Source organism: Anolis sagrei, chromosome 6 (assembly GCF_037176765.1).
Source record: "Anolis sagrei isolate rAnoSag1 chromosome 6, rAnoSag1.mat, whole genome shotgun sequence".
In the NCBI taxonomy this organism is placed as follows: domain Eukaryota; kingdom Metazoa; phylum Chordata; class Lepidosauria; order Squamata; family Dactyloidae; genus Anolis; species Anolis sagrei.
This window is the reverse complement of record NC_090026.1, coordinates 91,346,674-91,372,251: the sequence shown is the minus strand read 5'-3', so window position 1 is coordinate 91,372,251 and position 25,578 is coordinate 91,346,674. Positions and strand designations below refer to the sequence as shown.

The window sequence follows — 25,578 nt, the reverse complement described above, 5'->3', positions numbered from 1 at the left end:
AGTCTCTGATAATACAGAGGAACTGGAGAATTCCCAGCATGGCAGGTGGGAAGGATAATGAGAGCTTCAATCAAAAACATCTGAAAGGCATCAGGATATGTACCTGTGATATGGTTATTTAGGCTTAGCCTGAATGAAGTCTTCAATAGGACTTGCTTGTTTCAAGGTTGAAAAACTTCAGAAAATTGCCTTGAAGTTACATAATATATATTAGGTAAAAGAAAATCTTGAAAAGTATTCAAGGACTCCTATTTTTCACTAAGACTGAAACCTTCTGGTGATATTTTCTCAATTTCTTAAATTCTCATTCTCATTCTCAAATACAGATTTTTGCATAGGCATACAGTTCAACGAATTAATATGTAAAGTGAAAAATCTCATAAAATGTTGGATTTTTCATTCGCAGCATCTCTTTGCAAATATGTTTGCATTCTCTATATTGGCCAACCACAGATTTCATTTAACAAGAATATTGACAATTAATCAGCGAAGACAGAATTCTGAAGTTCTATTGTTATTTTGGAATGCTTTGGAACTACCAAATATGAAGCTAGATATGAATTACAGTTACAAAGCTATTCGGCATTTTAAACATATTCATGTTTACCAGTTCACATGAAACCAACTTTCAGAATGCTAATCACATACAATTATAATTAATCTCTGACCAGGTGAGCCTAGAAACAATGAAGCGGAGGCATAGAACTGAAGTTATTAGTATGCACGTGTTCTAATTATTATTTGTTTGTTTGTTTCATTTACATACCGCTTTTCTCAGCCTTGGTGGGTAACTCAAAGCAGTTCACAACAAAGTAAATGGCAAAATTAAATGTCATACAAATTATAAATACGTCACATGACTAAAAGCATATACAATAGATTAAAACCTGAAAACATTAAAACTGAAAACATTAAAACATTCGACACTGCACCAATCCTGAAGATATCTTATACTTGATCTCACTCCCTGAATGCTTGCTTGAAGAGCCACATTTTAAGTTGTTTCCTAAACACTAGGATGGAGGAGGCTGATCTAAACTCACTGGGGAGGGCATTCCACAGCTGAGGGGTCACCACTAGGAAGGCCCTGTCTCTCGCCTCCACCAGTTGCACCTGTGAAGTCGGCGGGATCTCGTTAGCTGATATTAATGCTCTAATTGGCTCAGAAAGGGAGATGCGTTCAGATAGGTAAGCTGGACCAGAACTGTTTAGGGATCTATAGGCTAAAGGCTATAACAGGCAGTTCCCAAATTACAAACATCTGACTTACAAATGACTCATAGTTATGAAAGGAGGTGATATAACAGGAAGTGAGAGAAATCTACCCTTAGGAAGAGAAATATACTCCTGAAAGAGTTAGCATGGGGAAATGGTGCCTTCACTGAAGCTTTCTTTCCAATCTTTGTTTCCACAACAAGCCAATTCTTTCAAAATCCAGTTATCAGAGGAACAGAAAGTGAGATGAAATCTTCTGAACAGTGGCACACATAGTAAAATAAACACCATAAGCGTGTTAACCCTATGCAGGCATGTATGTATGTATATGTATGTGTGTGTATATATATATAGAGAGAGAGCGCGCGCTAGTTAGCTAGCAAGAGTTACACTGAAAAAGAAAATATTAACAAGACATTATACAGCCCTCTAATACAAATCATATACCAAATATTAATGACTGTACACTCATAAAATCTTATCAAACCACTACCCCTCTTACCCCATACCCGTGAACCCATCACCCAAAACCTCTGACACCACTCAGTGAATCTCATATTTAACAAGCATCTACCGTTATTTCTTATCTTAATAAATTCCCTTTGTGACTGTTTTCAAATCTACCTTCATCTTCCTTTCCAGACAGCCAAATGCCAGCCTCCAATTATTTACAAATTCTTCGTTATTTCCTTCTCTAATACCATTTGTAAGCTTGGCCATTGAACCAGCTTTTTTCGTGTCAGAAGCAACTTGAGAAACTGCCAGTCGCCTCTGGTGCGAGAGAATTGGCTATCTGCAAGGATATCTTACCCAATCCAGGGGACACCCGGATGTTTTGATGTTTTATCATCCTTGTGGGAGGCTTCTCTCATGTCTCCGCAATGGGGAACTGGAGCTGATAGAGGGAACTCATCCGCACTCTCCCCGGATTCAAATCTGCGACCTGTAGGTCTTCAGTCCTGCTGGAGCAAGGGTTTAACCCATTGTGCCACCGGGGACTCCACTGAACCAGCTATCGAAAATTTAAGCCCCCTTTTCTAGAGATGTTCCCAATTCTCCAAATCAATATTTTTCTCTAAATCTTTAGCCCACAAAATCATCCCAGTTTTTATTCGATTATCCTTCTAAAATATATTTGTATAGACTAGAGATTAGACCTTTGTTACCCTTTTTGAAAATGTTTTCTAATTTCTACACTCTAGTTGAAAACCCTACCCTCTATCTTTTGTAAATCGATCATGTAATTGATAGAAGCAAAACCAGTCATTTATCCCTAACTCTCCTTTTAAGTTTCAATTTCTCTTTTTCTTTGGTAAGATATTCCCTTATAGGCACTTGATTCTACGTGGGTATTTGGTCTCAATACTGCTTCCAATGGGTGCAGCCATAACGGAGTTTTTGGTTCAATCCCCTTCTCATTCCTTTTCCACATTGCTAAAAATTAACTCTTATTATATGTCCATTCAATTTCTTATTCTCCTTGTTCTTTTCATACCACAGATAAGCATGCCACCCAAATCTTAGATTATGACCCTCTAAATTAAGTAACTCGCTGTTCTCCGGCTTGATCCATTCCTTAAGCCAAGTGAAACTTGTTGCTTTGTAATAATATCTCAGATCTGCGAGCGCTAGGTCCCCTCTATCTTTTGAATCTGTAAGATACCTATAAGCAATTCTAGCTTCTTCTTCCTCTTCCTCCTCTTTTTTTACTTTCTTTTTTCTTTTCTTTTTCTTTCTTTCTTTTTTTTTCTTTTCTTTTTTTTTTTGCCTTTCCAAATGAAATTAACCAGATCTTTCTTCCAAAATTCAAAAATCTTTACTTTTTTGATAACTTGTAAGTTTTGAAACAAGAACATTTTAGGTAGAACCATAATTTTACATAGACCCCCATCCTGGTTAGTTGAACTCTTTGCCATCTTTCAAGGTCTCTTTTAACCTCATTCCACATTTTGTCATAATTATTTTGGCATAAATTACACTTTTTGTTGGTTAACCATAATCTGAGATATTTTACTTTTGTCACTACCTCTCAAGCGGTTAATCAATATTACTCTTGGACATATTTTTAATTAGGAACACAGATTTCTCCTTGTTGATTTTAAAACCGAACACCTTACTATATGCATTAAAAATCTCCATTAGGGTGCGTGTACTTCTTATTGGGTCCCTTAAAAAGCATACCGGATTATCTGCATTAGTCTTCCCTTTAAATTCATGTCCTTTTATTTTAACTCATTGGATGTCACTATCTTCCCTTATTCTAATGTTCAGTATTTTTAATATCCATATAAATAGTAAGGATGACAAAGAATACGAAGAAGGAGGCAAGCAATGTGTGGAAATAAAATGCCCATAACTCATGTTCTGTAAGAGTTTGCCTTCTGTAATTCTTCTAATATTTGATAGCTTTCGTATACTCAGAAATTGAAGTTTTTATAGGAAGTCTATACTTTTTGTGCATTCTCTTATTTCTATTTGTCTTGTCTCTTTTTGAATCTCTATAAAATTTGACAATTGACAATTTATTTCCAGTTTGGTCCTTTCTCTTGAAGGTTGTCCAACATCCTTTCTGAAGTGTTGACCCACCTCATAATGGGCCAATACTTTAGTCATATAGTCCAAACAAACATTATCAAATGCTTTCTCCAAACCTAGAAACCATAACGTGATATTTCTGTTCAGGTCTTGTTCAGCGTCTTCTATTATATCTAACACCGTTTTCATATTTTGACTGGTCCTGCTTAATTTCCAAGATTAGACAGGATCTGGTGATTAATAAATAAACATGTTTGGTCTTCTAACACAGCCTTCGCTGCTTTTGCTTTTAAAGTTGTGGGGATGGATCTGACAAGGCATTATCGTCACCTTTGCTTGATATATTGATATATTAAATCGTTTTTTATATTCTCAGTTTTATAATATCATTTATTGTTTTGCCATTGCAATCATGGCAGTCAGATTGCTTCCTAATTCAAGTGGTGGTGATTTTACTGTAATGAATTCTTTGTTTTCATTGTTTTGTGAAAAATGTTATTGGCAAGGAGGCAAAATTAATAATTCCTTGCCTGCCCTTTCCGAATCCCAAACTTTGAAGAAAGCTGAAAATTATTTTTTAGCAATTTGAGACAGAATTTAAAGAATAAAATTTCAGGCGGATTACCTGGTAAGAGGATAGAAAGTACTTTGAAACCTTTGTACAAAAAGCAGGAGTGCTTTTTAAGTCAATTAAATTATTTCCCTTTAGGCTCTCTCTTTTCAATCTGAGCTAATGACATCATTTAAGGATGGTCCATTTAACTAAGAGTCTTTTGCAAAGGCAGACAGACAGAAGGCAATCTGGAAGTGTTTGCTCAGATTCCCCATATTTCAGAATTTAATACTGAAATGCTTCCATCAAATTCTTATACTGAGACATCAATCAACAGAATGAAAGAATCATTTCCTTAAAAAATGTGTTACGGCTTTATCAAAAAGTTTCCCTCACTTTTTCCCTCTGCCTTGAAAAAGAATGAATATTGTCCTAATGGCAATTATGTGACTTTGAAGTAATAATGGCATCAAGTTGGCTCACTCTTTACTCCTGCCTCTAGAGTGCGCCCAAATCATTTCTATTACTGATAGCTTCAACATCAAGTTTCCTGTTTTGACTCAATCAATATGTAAATTAGGTTAGAGTCCCCCTCCCAAAAAAAAAAAAGCAAGGGAACCTGTTTCTACCACAGGATGCTAACGTTCTGGTGGCTCTTCAAAGCACATCCGTTTTGCCTGCTCTTACAACATCCAATAATCCATGCAGTTGGGTCATTAGAGGTTGGGATGGATGTAGTATCCATACATAAGAGAAGGCATTGAAACACCCTTTTATTGTTGACTGGTTCCATTGATTAATAACATGATTGCTCTGCTGGATGAACAAGGATGCTACAGTCTAGATAAAATTCAGGTTTGTCTGGCTAGACCTGCACATAGAGAGCTGAACTATCATGAGATCCATGTCCAAATCTCTGAATAAGAACACGCAACTGTGAACCAAACGACATTTGCCAGAGGAGATTCAGCATGAAGCATTTTCTCCTTACACTCTGCAGTGGGGGTATCAATGCTGACAGTTTTCTATTCTGCCAGTGGTCTTCCAGGAGTATATCTCAGAAATGTATTATGCGGTAGACTGATATTAAAAGATTTTGCTCAACTCATTAATGCATTTATCAACAGCAGCAATAATTGCTGGTCTTAACATGCCTTGATGTATGAGGACCTCATATACATCTGCAACCAGAAAATCAGATTTTAAAAAAATCGCTTCCTCAAAATTTACAAACTACTGTATAAAACATTGCAGCAAAAATACAAGTATGTCACAGTTTAGGGACAATTGTGTAAAATACATAACTTACTTTCACTACAATCACAAGATGTTATTCAGTCTTGTGCTCTTTTTTAAAGGCAGTTATGGAGCAAAATCCAAGTTTGTTGTTGTGTGTCTTGAAGTCATTTCTGACTTGTGAAAGTGATCCTATCACAGTTTTCTTGGCAAGATTTGTTCAGGAAAGATTTGCTTTCACCTTCCTTAGAGACGAGACAGTACGACTTGCCCAGGGTCACCAGTGGGTTTCCATGTCTGAGTGTGGATTCAAACCATGGCCTCCAGAGTCACAGTCCAATGCTGAAACCACTATGCCAATGTTTCTCAACCTGTGGGTCCCCAGATGTTTTGGCCTTCAACTCCCAGAAATCCTAACAGCTGGTAAACTGGCTGAGATTTCTGGGAATTGTAGGCCAAAAACACCTGTAGACTCACAAGTTGAGAAGCATTGCACTATACCAATCTGACTCTCCATAAGCACAATATAATCGCAGAATTAAGTGCTACAGGTTACAATATCTTTTTCTCAAATTGAGATTTTCGGGGGGAGGGTCTGTGAAGGGTGGATTATCCAAAAAGTCTTTAATGTATGTATGCAACCTGCTGTAATCAAAGTGGGTGTCTATGATGCAGTGGTGCACCAGATGAAGATTGGGGTGAAGCCATGGCAAGACAAAAGCCTTGTGGATGGGAGATGCCCATGTCTGAGAGAAATTGTTTCTGCTGTATGGGGTTGAACACCTTATGAATATTCATGTTTATATCTAGGATGTATTTCTGAATTCAACTCTTGTCAGGAGAAGTTCAGGTTAGCCAAAAGCGATTCAGAATGTCTCCTATCAGTTTTTGTTGGTATGCCAGCTGTGATCGTTCTCAAATGGGGATAATTTGCCTTCACCTGATCCAGACATTGGAAACCTCAAAAATAGGCTACTGCAATGCACTCTGTGTGGGCTGCCGCTATAGCTGGTGCAGAAATTACATATGAATAAGGCAACCTAAAAGCAAGCACATAATCTACTTCTAAAAAGAAAAGCATTGCCTAGTTATTTGCTGTCAAATTTAAGATGTTGTTTTCATCATAAAGACTTAAGGAACTTGTGACTATGGCTACTAGAGAGACAGCCTTCTACTTTATAGATCCACCTGGTTGCTGAGATTGTCTGCATTGGTTTTCCTAACAGTGCTCCAAACTGCTGAAGCTTAAAGTCAGAGCACGTACTTCAGATGTTGTGTACCTATTATGTGGAACAGGATGAGTATCTCTTATCCAAAGTACTTAGGACCAAAAGTATTTTGGAATGCCATTATTTGCATATACATATATAATGACATCTTTAGTTAAGATCTAAGTCTAAACACAACATTCATTTACATTTCATATATTTCCTCTACAGTAATCATAGTCTGAAGGGAATTTTGTACATAATATTTTAAATAATGTTATGCGTGAAACAAAGTTTGTATAAATTGAACCATCAGAAAGCAAGGATATTACTATCTCTGTCTCCCATTTGAATGGTTTTGAAGTATTTTGGATTTCGGAATTCTGGATAAGGGATGCTCAGCCTGGACTCTTCTTTGTTATGCTTCAAATATTAGTTGCATGTTGAAACTTGGTTACGAAAATCTTCTTTGTTAGGTCCATTTTAACATTTATTTGTTTGACTACCAAAAGACCATCCATTAGTCCATGTATCACATAAAGTTTATGCTTTGAAATCTTCCTATCTAAATAGTATATAAATACAAATTTGTGACTCTTCCACTTAATTATCATACCTAATAATTGCTGATAGTCCCCCCTCTCCTTCATGAATGCATCCTGTTCTTTTCTGAAGCCCTCAAAGCTAGTCACTATCACCATACGTTGTGGTAATGAACCCTACAAGTTAATTATCTGTTGTCTGACATGTATTTCCTTCCCTTGGTCCATATTCTTTTACTAAATGACCTCATTAAAAGACTCCATATACTACTAAAGTAAAAGGAAGTATGTCGCCTCACTATCCATCCCCTTCACACCATTCATAATTTTATAATGTTTCCATCCTGTTCCCCCACTCTTATTTTTTTAATATAAACCAAAGAGCTCCACATGCTTTAAACTCTTCCTCCTACTAGGACTGGTATGCAAAATAGAAACCAGATGACTTTAATAGAAGCCAGCAGAATTCAGCAGAAGGGAAACTGATGCCAGACAATAAGTCCAGAACATATATAATGGCATGAAAGCAATATACAGGAGATGCGCCAGTTGACATACCTGAATAAACTAAATAATGACTACTACCAATTTGCATACCTTCCTTGGTCAATGGCCTATTCCATATTCAAATGTCAACTTCTAGGCCCATAAATGTAACATTTCTGATTTTTTTAAAAATACAATAAAATGTTCCATTTTTTTAAAAAAAGCTTACTTTTGGAGTAAGCCATACCTAATAAACCATGGAAAATCAGGGCTTGAACAAACCACTAAGCTGACTGAGTGCCACAGGATTAGTCCCTGGATGCATTTACAATGCAGAATTGATGCAGTTTAACACCACTTTAACTACATTGGCTCAATTTTATGGAATCATGGAAACTGGAATTTTAGAAGGTCCTTATGCATTCTCTGCCAAAGCATTCTCTTCTTTTTCACAAGGCTATTATGAAACAATACTGGTCAAACAATTCAAGAGCAAAAGTTAAGGAAAAAACACAGGAGCAGAGAATATTATGACAGAGGTTCTAAAGCAAGGCTCTAGCACTTAATGAATACACAGGAACAATGGTGAGCTGTGACCAGTCATGCGCCAGCCTTCGCTTCCCTTCATGAATCCAGGTTGGCTCTGTCCTGCTTTGCTTTGGCTCTGTGCTCAACATGAACAGAAACATTCTGGGTAAAGCTCAGGAAATGCTACTTTTTTTATTACAAACCCTACATTGCACTGCCAGCATAGCCTGAGGGTGCAAAGAATAATGGTCCCTAGAAGTAAGTTCTTCCAAAGCGTGTTGCCAAGTTCCTCTTGCCTGCTTTAGTTGTTGCCTTGCCTACAAATGGGCTTCTAGCACTTGAGAACTCTATCCCAACCACTATATATATTCTTATAACAAGGATTGTTGTTCAAGACTTAAACAGCTTTTGTGCTGCAGACCATGGAAACCTAAGGTTTGCCTTTTATGTTTTCTTTTGTTCTCCAGCAAAATGGTGGGAGGTCCCTTACTCCACATTCTGGCTGTCCTTGTCACTCCCTAGCGTCCCTCAAATGTTGCCATCATGTAGAAATCTAGGAATTTTAGTAAAAAAAAAATCAAGCCAAAACACCCAGATTGAATTTCCAAATGGTCTGTGTGAGTACCGTACCTTAATGTTTATCAAAAAAGGAACCAACTCATTCTCTGAATGATGAAAAGCAAAAGCTTAGTTTATTCTGGGAGAATCTAGAAGCACAAACAACCACCTCAAATCTCTCTGCTGTGGTGCTGCTTCTGGCTTTTTTCAATGCTTGAGTGGGGAAATGGAGACTGGCCTCTTGAGATGACATTGGTTCTTTCCCCTCTCTACAGAATGACTCTCAGCTTATCCATGGGTTGTATAAAAATCCACTATATTGGCCCAAAACCTGCCCTTGACTAATACATGAGGTTGACCTGTCAAGCGTATATACAGTAACTCAAAGCAAAATGAAAGCAGAAATTGTAAAGAAAAACACAAACAAGCTTTGCAAATGATCCTTTGAATAAATCTGTGTACAGTATGAGCCCCGGTATCTCCAGGACTGGTATTTGCAGTTTTATTTATCCATGTCCGACAAATTATGTTACTTCTAGGCATTTTCTAGTTCTTCCACCACGACTCTATGGTATTCCTGGTCAGGAAGTCGTTTGTTTTAGTAGGGTTCACTGTTAACTGTGGTTTTCCCTGTCCATATTAAGTATGGGAATATATTCCCTGCAGATACAGGGGTCATGCATCTATCCATTTGGGCCATCTTCTCTGCCGTCTCCTGCAAAGTTCACCATGTTGAAGTTCCAAGTTTCATTCTCCTGGAAACACTAACTATGCAGAACTGTGAATGCTTTATTATCCAACATTGGAAAGTATGAATGTAGACCTTTGCAAGTACATCACCCATAACATGGGTCTCCCTTCCAGTACTCCTTTTCAATCAAAAGGCAACACTGATTGTGTATCTCTGCCTTATAAGATATTTCGGAAACAGAACAGAAGTGTGTATATAGACTGTCCCTAAGAACTCTGGACAGAAAATCAAGTTTTACTGATTGCTAATGGAACTGAAAGTCTAATTAGCAAGACTAGGGGATTAAACCCAGCATCCTGGCTAAATACCAAGTTGGATAATTATACCTACCAAGCCAAAAAGAAAAAAAACCCAACCCTTTGTCACTTCAATTAGATAAGCTATTCCTCATTTGCTGGCTTTAAAATGTTCTCCTGGGTTCACAGCACTGTTGCAGTGGTTTCCTAAATTTACCCAAACACAACTGCCTTTAATGTTAGTACAAAGATAATATCTCTAGGCCACAGATTACATATCCTAAAATATTGGTATTATGTCAGCAGTGTTGCACTAAATGACTTCACATAATTCACTCCAACTGAAAATGGGCAGCTAACCATTTATGTTTCACAAGTGAATCCTAATTGGTTCCCAAATGTATATATGGAAACTGTCCATGTGTATGGGGTTGTTTTTTTCTTTGCAAGTCAACAATGGAGGAATTCTGCTCCGAATTCTCTAAATTCTGATAAGTTCTTTTTAAGTATAACTTTAGATACATTTTTGATAAAGCAGTTTGTAGACTATAATAACATTCCTGTACTATAAATATTAGCGTTGTTAATCCTTATAAACAATGGCAAAATAATCCAAAAATATTTTACTTGTCCACTATTACAGCATTTTACAAACTGTAATAGAACTATCATCTGTTAGCTTAGTATTTAAAATATGCAAGTATTGATATATTTCAATAATCAAAGAACAGTTCTTGCATTTTAACGAAAGGGCTGAAATGTTTGCATCCAAACCAAAATGCATTTAAAAATGAACTCAGAAGTAGGGTGACATTTATTACTCTGCTAAAATGCATTTGGGAGGAAATAGAATATTGTGGGAATGGGATCACTTCATTTCGTGGTCATGGTAAGTGGTATCTTAAGTAGATTAATGTAAATAATGGATAAAGATTGTCTCTTGTAAAGAATCTAGGCAGTTAATGCAGAAGTTGTATAATGTTGCTCTAACATTGCTAATGATAAAATAATAGGCATTTTAGGATAACAATTAATTTAAGGGGAAAATCTATAATAATGGTTTAAATTTCTGGTACTGACATTTTTCAAAAATAAATTGAGGAGTGAAGTCTTACAGTGAAACACATAATGTCTTTAAGATAAACCTAAGCAAAGCATTTAACAAGCCTTTTTTACTACACTATTCCACATTAGCATGTGCTTTTAAATCTACTATAACAGAATTATGAAGAAAAAGCACCACGGCCAGACAACGCTTTGGAAAGATTTCACTAGGAATGCAACAAAAGTCAGAACAGAGTCAAGGAGGGAAGAAAGCCATAAAGCCATAAAAACCAGTGTGCGATTTCCCTGATCTGGCCCCTCACAGTCATAAAACTCAAAACATCTTTCCCAAACTGTCTTCATTCACTTGTGCCTCAGCTATTTGGGTTATAAATACTTTTCGTCTCCTGACATGTCTGCTCCCAAAGGCTCCATTTCCTGTGGAAACTGTAAATTCTTTACATATTACCATAATAACCCACACGTAGATGCAATATTGTTATGGTCAAGACGTGAAGTGTTTCCCTAGATAACACCCAGCTTTATTCCAAGTGGGGAAAGGTTAATATTTGAGAATTATTTATTTCAAACTGAGAGCACTGTTACCACTGGCAAAATATGGTGTGTTAAACTCAGCAAAGAACGGCATCAGCACTTAGTCTATAAGCATCTTCTCTAAACCATCAGAAGTCTGCAAAGGACAAACGTCACACTGGTTGTAGATTCTTATGGAACAGGGAAGGCGTCTTTTGCATGTCAGTCAACAATAAAGCATTATTCCGCCATCACAAAGGGAAGGGGGGGCACCCATTGGAGGCCCTATATTTCTACCCGCCATGTGCAAGTGTGCAGTTGCTAAGAGGCAAATATGCCTCTCTTGTAATCAAATAGCCCATCTCAGTGCTGTGGCTGGCTTGAGGCGAAAAGAAAATTCCACCAGCCACAAACTTAGAAACAGTCTTGAATTATTTGTTGCTGACCGCTGGCTGAACCCTGTCCTGATGAGCACCATCACCATTAGCTCCTTCTCCGCGTATTCCATCACCCCAATGGCAGCGGCAGCATGCTGCAGCTCAGGCTGCGGGGAAATTGATCAAACAGGGTAATGAGACTATTTCTTCATGGAGGTTATTTTAAATGAATATAAATATTTTCTTTCTACATAATTTGCCACCAAAGGTCACCAATCTTCTCCTGATTCTGGAGAAAAATGCCACTGGTTCCCCCTCTCTCTCCATATTTGAATGGAACAAACAATTTTGTACGCTTTGCAGGGAAGGAGGAGGAAGGAAGAATCCCACCCCCCATTTTAATTTGACGACAGTATAAATCTCAATGGCCTGGCAGCATCCTATACAATTGATTAGAGGAAACATTTAAGCTGTACGTTTTAGTTACAGCTGAAGAGATATAATGCAATTGCAAAAAAAGGACACATAACCAATCATGACTTGCTTCTTAAAGACCTTCCACAGAGGGGCATTTTTGCTGAACAGCTGAAATGTTAAAATCATGCAGAAATTTAAAACACCCCTGGCCTGCTGCCACTCCTCCCATCACCTCCCCCCCCCCCCAAATCTATTTGGGAGTAGCAATGCGGAAGACGGAAAATCAGCAATACCTTATCCACAGATCTGTAATCTTTGTATCCCTGAAATTAAGATGAAGAAAGCTAGAATTATTGGGAAAAAATATTTAGAAATGGATAAAAAAAATCTGCCAGCTCTATAGATTGCTGCATTGCAATGAATTTTGCTTCTCCGTTACCAAATATGAATTTAATTCACTTCCCGCTCCGGCCAACTTTACTTTGGCAAGCAACAAAGAGAAGACAAACTCCTTCCTTCAGGGCCATGTATAAATTTTCAAGTATGATTTTCAGCTGCACCTTTGTCTAAGTACAATTAAAATCTAATATAATTGAACTTCTTTACTGAAGCCAGTAACACTCTGCAGAGCTATGACAAGAAAACAGATAAAGTGAGGAACAACTATCAGACCAAGACTGTGGCTTACATTCAGCATACGAAGAGCCAATGTGGCCTTGCTCTTGTTTCTCATTGAGTGCTTTAACCCATCATCTCATTAAGAAATCTACTTTCTCAATGAACACTTCAACAAAAGAAAGCTTAAAGATCATTCCTCCCTTGCCACTCTGTACTAACATGATACTGCTGTGGCTGTGTATCTTCAAGTTACTTCTGTCTTATGGCAGCCTGAAGGTGCCCCTATCACAGGGTTTTCCTGGCAGGATTAGTTCAGAAAAGGTAGGCTATTGCCTTCCCCTGGGGCTCAGACACTGTGATTTCCCAAGGACAACCATTGTGTTTCCAGGCTTGAGGAGGGGATTCAAACCTTAAAACGTATACCAAAAAGATATACTGAATTAAGAGATACAACAATATTTCAATAATACAACCAATATGTGTCCACTCCATGGTTACAACCATCCAGCTTGCAACCTACCCGCAACCCCCAAAATCCAAAAAGTAAACCTTGACTTATATACATTTAAAGGGATACCATTTTACTATGCCACTGTATACAATGAGATATGAACATCCATGGAATTTGGTTCCCATGGTGGGTCCTAGAACCGAACAGAAGGAGATACCAACGGCCACTGTATTGCATTTATCAGCCTATGTATGTATATTACAAAAGGAGGGCATGATCTGAGGAACCAGTAGCTTCATTCTGGATTCATGAGAACTGCTCTGTTCTCTAAAGGCAGGAAGCATATGTTATTACATAATTCAAACCCTTCATGGATGGTCAAACTCTATGCTGAAGTCCCCACTATCAAGTAGTATGGTTTTCCCTGTTCAGAATCAGCACATTGCTGATGGCCCAATTAAAGTTGTATCGTCCTATTCAAAGTGCTCATTCTGAACTTTCAGGACCTCACTCATACCTTTGGACCATGGGATTTGGAGAACTGCCTGTCTCCATATGTTCCTATCCCATGTGAACAACATCCTTCTGAGATGAAGAAGATAGCTACCATAAAATGATCTTCAGCCTACTGCCAATCATATTTTTAGTGCCAGGGCAGAAATCCCCACTGATTATCCCACAATTTTAGATTAAAAAATAATCTTGCTGACTGTTGCATCATAATGATAATCTTGCTTATTTGTGGCCTTTACATTCATTTTTTCATTGTATATATTTTATTTTATTATTTTTTCCAAACATCTCTGGCAATATGCCTGAAAGGCAATATAAAAACAGGTATACCAAAAAGAGAAAATACCCCCCCCCCCCAAAAAAAAAACAACAACAACAGATGCACAGTTGCTGCTTTCAGGTCAACTCTAGGGAAACCCTATCACAAGGTTTTCTTGGAAAGATCTTTTGGGGGAGGGGGTGTTGCCTTTGTCTTCCTCTGAGGCCGAAAGAGTGTGACTTGCCCAAGGTCTTACAGTGGGTTTCCATGGCTGAGATGCAATTTGAACCCTGGTCTCCAGAGTCATAACTCAACACTTGAACCACTACACAATGCTGGCTATTGATGCACCATCACTGTGTGGATTTTCTGTGTCATAACATTCATTTTATAAGCAAAGCTGAGGATGACTAATTTTTCAAAATCTCAGCTGAGATCTGAGAAACTACTAAGAGACTGTCCTTTTTATTGGGATCTTTCAAAACACCTTTTTATTATTTTTGGGCAAATTCATTATTATGAATTTGGAATAAGAGTGGACATTTATGCAACATCAGGTGTCTACGTCCAGCAACAGGGCCCAATAAAGAATAATACTTAACTTGTTGAAACATGGTTAAAAATGTCTAAAATATATGCTAGGAAAATTCAAATATGCATTAGCAGGCCAAAATAAAAACATGGCGAAAGTTTGTCTCCTCCTGCCCCTATTTACAAAGTGACAAAGTTGTTCAACTACTATCTTTTTGTACAAACCCCCCAAAAGCTTAGCTCCTTCATCTGTATCAAATGCTACTCAAAGTGATGGTCCATGGACCACTGTTGATCAACAAGTCCGCAGCTGGGGGAAAACAAACAATTCTACCCAGAAGTATAAATATGGTAGGTGTCACTGACATGCTGAAAAATATGGCCCCACACATCAGAAAGCCTGAGATTCACTGATCTATACAATAATTCCACTGTACATTTAGGGTTCTTTCATGAAACATACTGTAACCGCAGTCATGAGTTAGAAGTAATTGCAGTTAAGCACGTCACTTAACTTGGTCACTGCACTCTTCAGTGTATGAAACATCTCTGTCTATTCATGGACAATAAAATTTATAGACTATATAAAATAGAACACAGTGTTATTAGATGTGATCTCCATCTTTTCAGAATTATCCACCTATCCATAATTACAGAGGGCATTAAAGAAAGGGCTGAAACATCATTCAAACTGAAAATACTCAAAGAACATTCCAGCACATGCTATGATACCCTACCAAAATATGTCCACCACTGAATTCTCAACATGTATACATGTGGGAGAAGAATGCATGAAATTACCAATTAAAATCAATAATACATGACAATTAGTAACCACTAGTAGAAGAGCTCTGATCAACAGTCTAGCCATTTGACAAAGTTAGTTGCAACAGCAAAGGAGTCATCACAACTTCAAGTGCCAATGAGCCAGATGGCGTTGCAGAAAAAATTATGCCCACAAACTCGCAGCTTGATCCTGTGATTACTGCCCAAGGGAAGTGATAATGAAAACAAGGAATAGCTAGATGTGATGGACCAAATCAATTATCATCAACCCAATACAGTTTCTTTTTTCCCAGATTGCTTTTGAAACTCATCCTAACTATCAAGCACCTGGTAGGTGAAAAACTTCCCATCAGTTTTGGTGACAAGGTAACAGTCGGTGAAAAATCAGTACAACAAAATAGGTTTCCATGCATTGCCGTGCAGTACCTCATAACCTGTCATGCTGCAGTCACATCACAGATAGATGCATTTCTAAGTATCCACTAGGTAAAACTTTCTTGAAACACTTCCACACTCTCAAGTTGCATATTTTTTCACCCACTGTATTTCTCCCCAAACAAATATCTAAAACTATACAAAAGCACAGAAAGAATATTTATTTCTTTAATTTATACCCCACCTTTCTCCCAGCATGGGATCCAAGGATGACTACTTTTAGACTAGGGAGGACTTCTAAACCATGTTTGTCCATTTTAGCATATTTAGAGAAGTGCCACATAAATCAAAATAAATATGAAAACAGCAAGAAATGCCAAGTGACAAGAAGCAGAAAGAAAATAAGCCAAGGAATAACCTGGAAGGCAGCCAAAAGCATGCACTCATTTGAACAAAGTAAAGGTTGCTATGATCCATGACATCCATGTTGGTCAAAGTTCATATATAGAAAACAATGAATGGTGAAGGGTACAAGGCAGTTTGCAAGCAAATCTGGCTGAATTTCAAGCATAAAGCAGGGTATATTATCTCAGGAAAACAATTATACTAAACTCTATTAAATAATTGGAAACTTGAATCTGGGATCTAAATGGAACTCCTTCCTACATATTTATTATTAAATACATCCCACCCTATGTCTGATGATTTCAGGATAGAATGCAGTAAAACCAGTTGAAATACTTTAATTAAAACATTTTAAAATGGTAAGACAAATTTGAAGGCTAAAAGTATATTAATCCTTACCAGAAAGTTTTATTCTACGTATCATAGCAGTTAAACAGCAGCTTGACATAATCCAGGGCCTTACTGGGGGTGGCACTCAGGCATGAGGTATCAAATTGAGCCCTGCTTTGTGTGTCTCCAAATATCTGCTAAAAACTACATTGCCTAAGTCAGTCATGGACAACTGAACACCTGTGATGCTTGTAATTGTAGCTACTAGTTTTTCTACAAATATTAATTTAGTGATTTTGCTAATCAAATCGTAAGATCTGATATTAGCTACTTTCATGTTCTTACACAGGATGGAAAACTAGGACATACATATTTCTAGCGGGAAGATAAACGATACTCCATGCAGTCATGCCGGCCACATGACCTAGGAAGTGTCTATGGACAACACAGGCTCTTCGGCTTTGAAATGGAGATGAGCACCACCCCCAGAGGCAGAGATGAAAGGGAAGCCTTTACCTCTATCTGTCTCTGTGTTTCATTGTTTCGAAGCACTGAATGTTTGCCTTGTCTCTGTATATGTCTGTATATGTTGGAATCCACCCTAAGTCCCCTTGGGGAGATAGGGCAGAATATAAATAAAGTGTTGTTGGTGTTTAAAGTCAATAAATAAGTACTGTAAAACATCAAAGACACAACAGGCAAGTTTTTTTCAGCCAAAGTACAGAAAAATTCGAAGACTACTAGCTGTCTTTGAACCTCCAGTTCACCAAAAGCTCCCAAACATTTTAGAAATGTGGAAGAAAATGATGAATGTGGAATAAAACAAAAACTTTCACTTTTAATCAAACCTGCTAGTTTTAATCAAGAGCACATAAGAAGTACAGTATGTCAAAACCGATTTTCTAGACCATTGATTGCATTTTGCACTATGTGGATGTTCAATGTACCACAATTTTACAACCAGGCATGAACCATGAGAAGCACATTTGGAGCATCCATTTCTTCTGTCTGTAGTCAAGACAAAAAAAACTGCTTTATATGCTATTTTTCTCTTGACACAAGACCGAAGGCAGCCAAATCTTTTCAGCTCTTCATTTCTGATGCATATTTTTACAGCATTTCCATCATATATTAAAATATGTAGTTATTTCAGCAGTATAATAATGCCAAAATAAATATAATAAGTTTTTAATCACAAAACGATGAGTTAAGTTTTGAAAGGCCTTGAAAATACATGGTATCATAATTGAGTCTTTCTGGAAGAAGAGCAGGAAATGGGGTTATTTCAAATGTACAATGAAGAAATGAATATGACAAGAATGTCATTTTTTAAAAATTTAATTTATGTATGGACTGATTTAGATATGGCTTTACAATATGTTCTGTAAATTGTGTAAGTGTGCTTGTATCTCCTGCTTATAACAAAAGAGTACTCAGTCTAGGTCCCAACCTAAATACAAGACCTTTCTACAGGTTTTGACCATTTCCCTCCACTCTTCTGATGCCTGTCTCTCACACAGTACAAAACATGAGTGCTTATTGTTCAATGTATTGTGAAACTACAAGATCCATAATCCATCACCACTGGCTATGGTGGTTAAGGCTGAAGGATCTTGCAGTCTTCCATCTTCTGGAGAGCCACTTGTTCCCCAGCCCTCCCACAATCAGAAGGGGCATTAGGAGACTTTAAAAAGAACATCTAACACTATATGGACTGGAAAATATTGTAAAGGGTGAGCCATTTCCACTCTCACTTCAACCCTTTCCACAACATTATGTTTACTTAGAGAACGCAAGCCAACCAATGCTCTCACATCCATGCTTTTCTATCTCAGCTGGTTGTCATGCACACCATTCCCTCATTCCTGGCTACCCAAAGAAGACAATGGCCAGTCCAGATCACATCTAGACAGAAAAATAGAGAAAACTAATGTGAGAATCAGGAGGTTTTGGCTTCAACAAGCAAATATTCTGCAAGTGCAGGAACAAGAACAATGGTTATTGTTGTTGTTGACCATTAAGTCCACTTTGACCTTGTGAATGAGTGATCTCCAAGAGTCTTGGTCATCAACTGTCCTGCTCCAGTCTTTCAAATTCGGAATCATGGTTTCCTTTATTAAATCAACCCAACTATAATATGGTTGTCTTCATACATAATTGTATTCCACTTCACCAAACAATATTGTGTTTTCCAATAAGTAACCTTGTCTCATGATATGTCCAAAGCACGACAGCCTCCGTTTACTCATCTTGGCTTCTACTAAAAGATGAGACATGATTTGCTCGAAGATTGGCCCTTAATTTGCCATTTTTGCAATCCACTGTACCCACAGAACTTTTTTGCTATCCAGTTGTAGTTATATATCATAACATGCTGTGTAGCTGGTAGTCACTTCTATGGAGGAGAAAAGTTTCCTTGAACCTGCCCCAGTATTTCATGAAATCAACATCAAATATTACAAAATGATGTTTGATATAAAAAACTTCTGATGTTTTCCCGTGTCAACTGCTTTAGAAATAGCCCAACCTTTTAAAAAAAAGGCAGTACTAACCATGTGTGATTTACACATAAAGCCACATGCTTGTTCTCCTCCCCACCCCCCAATTTCTAAGTATGCCAAGAGGTTAATGTAGTTGGGCTAAGGTCTATCCTTACCAAACATATTGAAAACAACAAATGTGTAACACTGTTGTCCTACACAAGAGGCTGTCATTTGTTTTGCAAGGAACCTGGTCATCAATAAATAAATAAGACACTATTCAAAAATCAATTATTGGGAGCCTTTTGTATGGAGGAGTACCACACCTTTCAGACAACTGGTATTAATGACCAGGCATGACTATAGAATCACCATCCGTTTTTCTGACAAAGCTGCAACTAGGCTGGCCTCTCATTGAAATTCCATTAATCTGGTGCAACTCGGCCCACTGTGAAAATCAAAACTCCATCTAACCCTTTATCAGTTCACAATAACCTACAAGTGAACTCTGCCTGTTAGCATACAGCCAGTTATGATTTTGCTATCAATCAGGCGGCGAGCCAATAAAAGGAAAAGCCCGCCAGCTTGCCTGCCAAGAATTTCATGTCTTGTTTTATTTTGAGGTGTCTTCTTGGGCAATCCTTTCCCCTACGTTCCCCCACCACTTTCGCTAAGGCACCTCCTCTCTTGCAATTTGATTGCTTCCAGCAATAAAGCCAAAGTATTGCTGAAGCGTGCTTGAATTTCATTAGAAGGTATAACTTATGCTACTTTCCTGCAGTACCTAATAAACCATAAAGAAATCCAAACACCTATGGCTTAAGGGAATAACTGGAAAATTAGGTGGTCACTGGGGAACCGAATGAACTTTTGAACCAAGGAGACAGATGGGGGGGGGGGAGTATTTGTTGAAAATTTCAACAGGGAGACAGCAGCAGACAGATTTTAAAATGCATAGAGAGTTTTGGGGGTAGGACATAGACATTTTCTGAACCCACAAAAATGACATCAGCAATGTAAACACACAGATTTAAGAGTTTACAATCCATCAAGGTTTGGCGCCTTCGTTCAAGCCTACTTTATTAAGGCAGCAGCCAAAAGGACGAAACAACTATCATATATGAAAAAAGGGCCTTTTGGTGACATGTTCTAATTTAGTTACACAATATTTATTGTTGAAATAATTGTCTTCTTACTAATTAATAAACTATTAGAAACAGGTCAGGGGGAAAAAGTAGGATTTTATCCCGTGATCACAAACAGAGTTTTCAATGCATTACCCATTGTCCATTGAACATGGATATCAAATAGACAACAAAATGCAGAATTACAAGAAAATCTTAAAGCCAGTGCTTAATTCATTAGGTGTGTTATAATCAATGTAGAAGAGTGGTCTGCATGTTAATATAGAAAAAGCAATTGGCTACTACCTAATAATGCTCAGATCTCTATTTATGGCCAGTGTATTTACTTGGACATTTTTCACCATAATCGGTTCCACCGCTGTATTTGATAAACATGTACTTTGTGCTTAAAATGCTCAATAGCAACAAAAGTCTTAAGGACTTAGAGAAGTTTGCAAGAAAGAGAAGTGAAAGCTTCAGTTCTATGTCCACTTACTTGGGAGCAACTATTTGAACTTGATGGGATTCACTGCTGACATATATAGGACTATGCTCCCAATATAATTCATTACTACGCACATACCTATATATAAACCTGAGTGAATTTCTGAACACTTAAGACATTTAAAGATACCTCTAGACCAGGGATGGAAAGTGTGCATCCCACCATCATCTGCAACTCTCATCATCTCAAGCATAGAGATAGTTAGAAATAATGGAAATTGCAATCTAACAACATCTGGAGGACCACACATTTCTCATCACTATTTTATGTGTGTGTGTATCAGGAGCGACTTGAGAAGCTGCAAGTAAATTTTGGTATGAGATAATTGGCCATCTGCAAGGATGGTGCCCAGAGGACGCCCGGATGTCTTGAAGTTTTAGCATCCTTGTGGGAGGCTTCTCTCCTGTCCCCACATGGGGAGCTGGAGCTGACAGAGGGAGCTCATCAGTGCTCTCCCCGGATTCGAACCTTCGCCTGTTGGTCTTCAATCCTGCCGGCACAATGGTTTAACCCACTGCGCCACCGGGGGCTCCTTATCCCTATTAGAGAGTTTTTTTTAAAAAAAAAACCTTGTGTATATCCCACAATCACAGTTTATACCAAGAATAGCTGATAATCAAACTAGAAATACAGGAAAAGGTTTACACAATGTTACAATGAATGGTTTATTGTACCAGCCATAGGCCATGACATCAAATAATATACAACCTTTAAAAGTACAATAAGCACTTTCAATATAAACATTAAAACTTATTCCATCCTGGCGCTTTAAAATTATAGTAGCAATGACATTATAACAATAACAATAACAAATGTCAGATTTGTATAACCCCAAACTATCTCCATTTCCACTTCTAGCCTCTGCTATGGACTTTATGATATTATAATGTTGGTTTGTATTCCACATCAATTGTTACAGTAGTTGTGCAGAAGTATACAGCTGTATATAGAAAGTCAAATAATCTCACACAAAAAATGCTTGTTGAGAGCCTAAGCTGTCATGTTTTGGGTACAAATCTTTCAATTCATCAATGTGTTTAAATATTCAGTTTCTAGGTTATGACATTTTTCTTTCTTGTTGTGATTTTCGATACTGTAAGTCCTTTTAAATTTTTTAATTGCGAGATCATTAAAATAATATTTTAATGAAAGAAATTAAATAACTGTTTTAAATTTGTTATCTACGTATTTATACTGATGATTCCTCAAGCGCAGGCAACAGCACCATTTAGCAATTCACTATGCGCTTTCACAGATAAAAAGAGTTGTCTATTTTTCTCCTTAAACAAGAAGGAAACATTGCTCATGTCTATTCCTTTGTAGCAGCATGCTATGGCCATAAAACACAGCAAAACGGGATGTTAGCGACAGAATTGTTAGGATATAAAGCACTTTTGTCTTTATTCTGCTTTAATGCCCAGGGGAAAAATCGGTATAAAATTTCACAGAATCCGTTTTGCTAATAAATATATTTCTAAAGGTGGGCAAAAAATAAAAGGTAATTTTATTGCAGGCATTAAACTAGAAGCTTATGCTAGCATTTACTGAATTCAAAGGGAAAGAACTTGTGTTTGTTACTGCAATACAACCTACAGAGTTCTAGGACTATAAAGATCCCGTATTCTAAATCAGTTGTTAGGAAGGTTTATCACTTATGCATGTATTTGACTTATCCCTGTTCTGCAATAGATATAATTTTATACCTCATAAAAGCAATATATGTTTCCAAAGGGAATAATCGGGAAAACATAAAACGTGGAGCAGCACATTACAGGAAGCATGTTTTCCTGCAGCAATTGAGATGGAGCTGCACAGTTTGATCAGTATAAAGCCAAATAAATAAATAAACATCCATTCACTTCTAGGCTAAATCTGAACAACCAATCAACCCACATTGTTCTTGGTATATCTGTGTGATTTATCAGACATTTCTCAACAGTTTTTTTGAAAAAGACTGTTGCAAACAGTGATGCAAGTCATTTTTTATATCTTAGCTTTGAAAACAATATATAGGTTATAAGAATCTGTTTTTTAATACATGCGTCCTACAAACTTATCCTTTTTTGAAGTCCTCTCCGCTGCACAAACCATCAAATACAGTGTTCTGTTTCTTATAAAATAAGCAGAGCAAGCCATACATACATACATACAAAACAACATTTTTATGCTGGGTTAAGAAATTATTTATCTTTAGGAAAATTATCAATGTATTTTAGGCAGTGATTCCTTAAGGATAGAGATAGAATCCATTCTGTTCATGGGGGAAATCAAATGAACAAGGTATACATTTTAATTTTCTTTCACTGTATGTTTTTTGCCACTAGAGTGTGCTCTTCAGTTCCTTAAGGGTCCAGTGATGGCAAGAAACCAACCCCACAACTTTCCTGAGACCTTACATATATTCACAGCCCAGCTGAGGTCAACAACTAAGAATACCAACAATATCTCCAATTCACCAAGTCTACTGAGATGCAAAGAGTTACTCACCATCATGGGGACCATCGTCCTCTCTATCACGGTCAGATGCCAGGGAAAGGTTGTCGGGCTGCATTGGACCTTCAATTTCCTCCACATCTTCAAAATCTCCTGCACAAATCAAACATTCATGAAGGGTTAAAACAAGTTCCTTTTAGTTCACCTATATGCACAAAGTAAAACAACCTTACAAGATGAGCACAGGAGTAAAACTCAATCTGCAACAGGACTCATCCATACCTCAGTGGTTGCAAGTTCAAACACAGTAAGAAAGCCAACGCTTACTGGTCAAACTGAGCCCCAAGACAGAGTTTGAAATTTCAGTGTGGACTATAACTTTCAAAAATCCTCAGATATCATGGCCAGTGGATTTTGGGAATTGTCGTTCAAAAAGTAAACTTTTCAAGGCCCCTATACAGGTTGTGTAAATTAATTATAAAGACACTTTCCCAGTTTTTTCATTTAAAATGGAATTGGAAATATACCATGACATCGAACCACCAGAAACCAAAGGTGTCACTATATTTTAGATTAATTCAGATTTTGAAATTCCAGACCAGGATACTCAACTTGTATCACACTGAGGTTATGATATAATTATTCACTCCCATGACTTTATCATAAAATATTATTATTATTATTATTATTATTATTATTATTATTATTTCATGGATTGAGTGTTGAATTAGCACACTCAAAGGCCAGACTTTGAATCGCCATTAAACTATGGAAAGCCAGTGGGTGTTCTTGGGCCAAGCTAAGAGAAAGGCAACGACAAACTCCCACTGAATAAATCTTGCCAACTTTCACTGTAGTAGCCCTAAGTTGGAAACAACTTAAAGACACACAATAACAATAATATATCAAGTGGGAGAACTGACAATTATGCACAAGAGAGGAAAAGTTGAATCCAACTTGTCATTAGCACTTCAACTAAATCAATGGTTCTCAACCTGTGGGTCCCCAGGTGTTTTGGCCTACAACTCCCAGAAATCACAGCCAGTTTACCAGCGATTAGGATTTCTGGGAGTTGAAGGCCAAAACATCTGGGGACACACAAGTTGAGAACCACTGAACTAAATCATAGTTATGTTCAACTAACATAGCATCTACACTGTCAAATCAATGCAGTTTGGCACCACATTAACTGCCATAGCTCAATGCTATGGAATCAATGGGGTTGTAGTTTCATAAGGTATTTAGGCTACTGCTTATGAATGCTGGTGCCTCACAAAACTACAACTACCAAGTTTCCATAGCATTGAGCCATGACAGTTAAAGTGTACTCAAACTGCAATGAGTCCACACATGCAGCCTTAGTCTGCAACCAATGTATAATGTCTGACCATTTCTCAGTATCTGTAGCAACTAGTATGTTATATCTCTATATCACATTTTCTATTTATTGAGTTTAAGACAAAAGCACATGGTTCCTCTGCCAATTTTCACCTTATAACAACCATGTGGAGTACATTAAGCTTGAGAGACACTGAGTGGCCCAAGGTCATCCAGTGAGCTTCATGGCTGAACTCAGGTTTGTCTCCCAGGTCCTAATCCGATATTCTAACCATAACATCATGTGTTTTATCAGAACTGTCATCATTGCCTTCAACAGAAAAAACTACACCATTTCCTTTATAAAATACAGGGAACCACACAAAATTCGAAAACAGGATGCTTTATACACTACAGTAGTATGCATCTGACATAACACTGGCTTTAATACTTTTCCCTTCAGGACATAACATCCATGCAGTGAGAGATACCATTTGCGACACTGCTATCACAATGTAGTCAAGTTTCCCTTCAGCATTAATTGGCTGCAGCAAATCTCAGGGCATGTGTGGCATGATATCCTTGCGACATGAACGCTTCATCACCCATCCACCTGGCAATTCAGCCACCATCAATCGCGCCACCACTCAACCCACCTTTCAGCAGCTTTGCGTGGGACAAATGCCATGTGCCAAACCCAGCCTAGATCCATTTACTCGCACTCATAACTTCAATTTAGTCTTATGAATGGCCTTTGGCTCCCAATCATTAAAGTTTGTGGATCTATGGCTACCTGAACACTTGGATACACTTCATTTCAGTGCTGATTTATAATGTTACATTGAGCTTTATAGACTAAAATGCAGAAAGTGACCACACATAGAAATGTAACACTGTCAGATCTTTTTAAATAAATGTTTAAACACAACCTCTCATGAAAATATTGGAGTAAGTTCCTTGGACAAAGGCAGAATACAATGAATGGTTTTCACAGCAGTTTAGAAATTACACAAAGGATTTCACTTCTAAGTCAAATCAGACCTCAGACATACACAATCCTACTACAGGTTGATTCTCCCTGGAACAAGAGGTGTTTTGGATTTCACTCAGGGTGGGAGGGAGAGATTTTAGATTATTCTATTTGCATATGAGACTCAAATCTAAATATGACATTCATTCTTCATATACATCTTATACACATAGTATGAAGGCAAATTTTATACTTTAAAAA

The 25,578-nt window shown here is 37.5% G+C and overlaps 1 protein-coding gene across 2 annotated transcripts in view; it reads right to left on the bottom strand.

Moving 5' to 3' along the window:
- SKAP2 (src kinase associated phosphoprotein 2) overlaps nucleotides 1-25,578 on the bottom strand; it is a 139,723-nt gene that overhangs the window by 83,820 nt on the left and 30,325 nt on the right. For both annotated transcript variants that reach the window (XM_060782053.2, XM_060782052.2), the window contains exon 4: nucleotides 23,085-23,183. In XM_060782053.2, coding sequence (XP_060638036.1) covers nucleotides 23,085-23,183 — 99 coding nt within the window. The remainder of the gene's footprint in view (nucleotides 1-23,084; nucleotides 23,184-25,578) is intronic.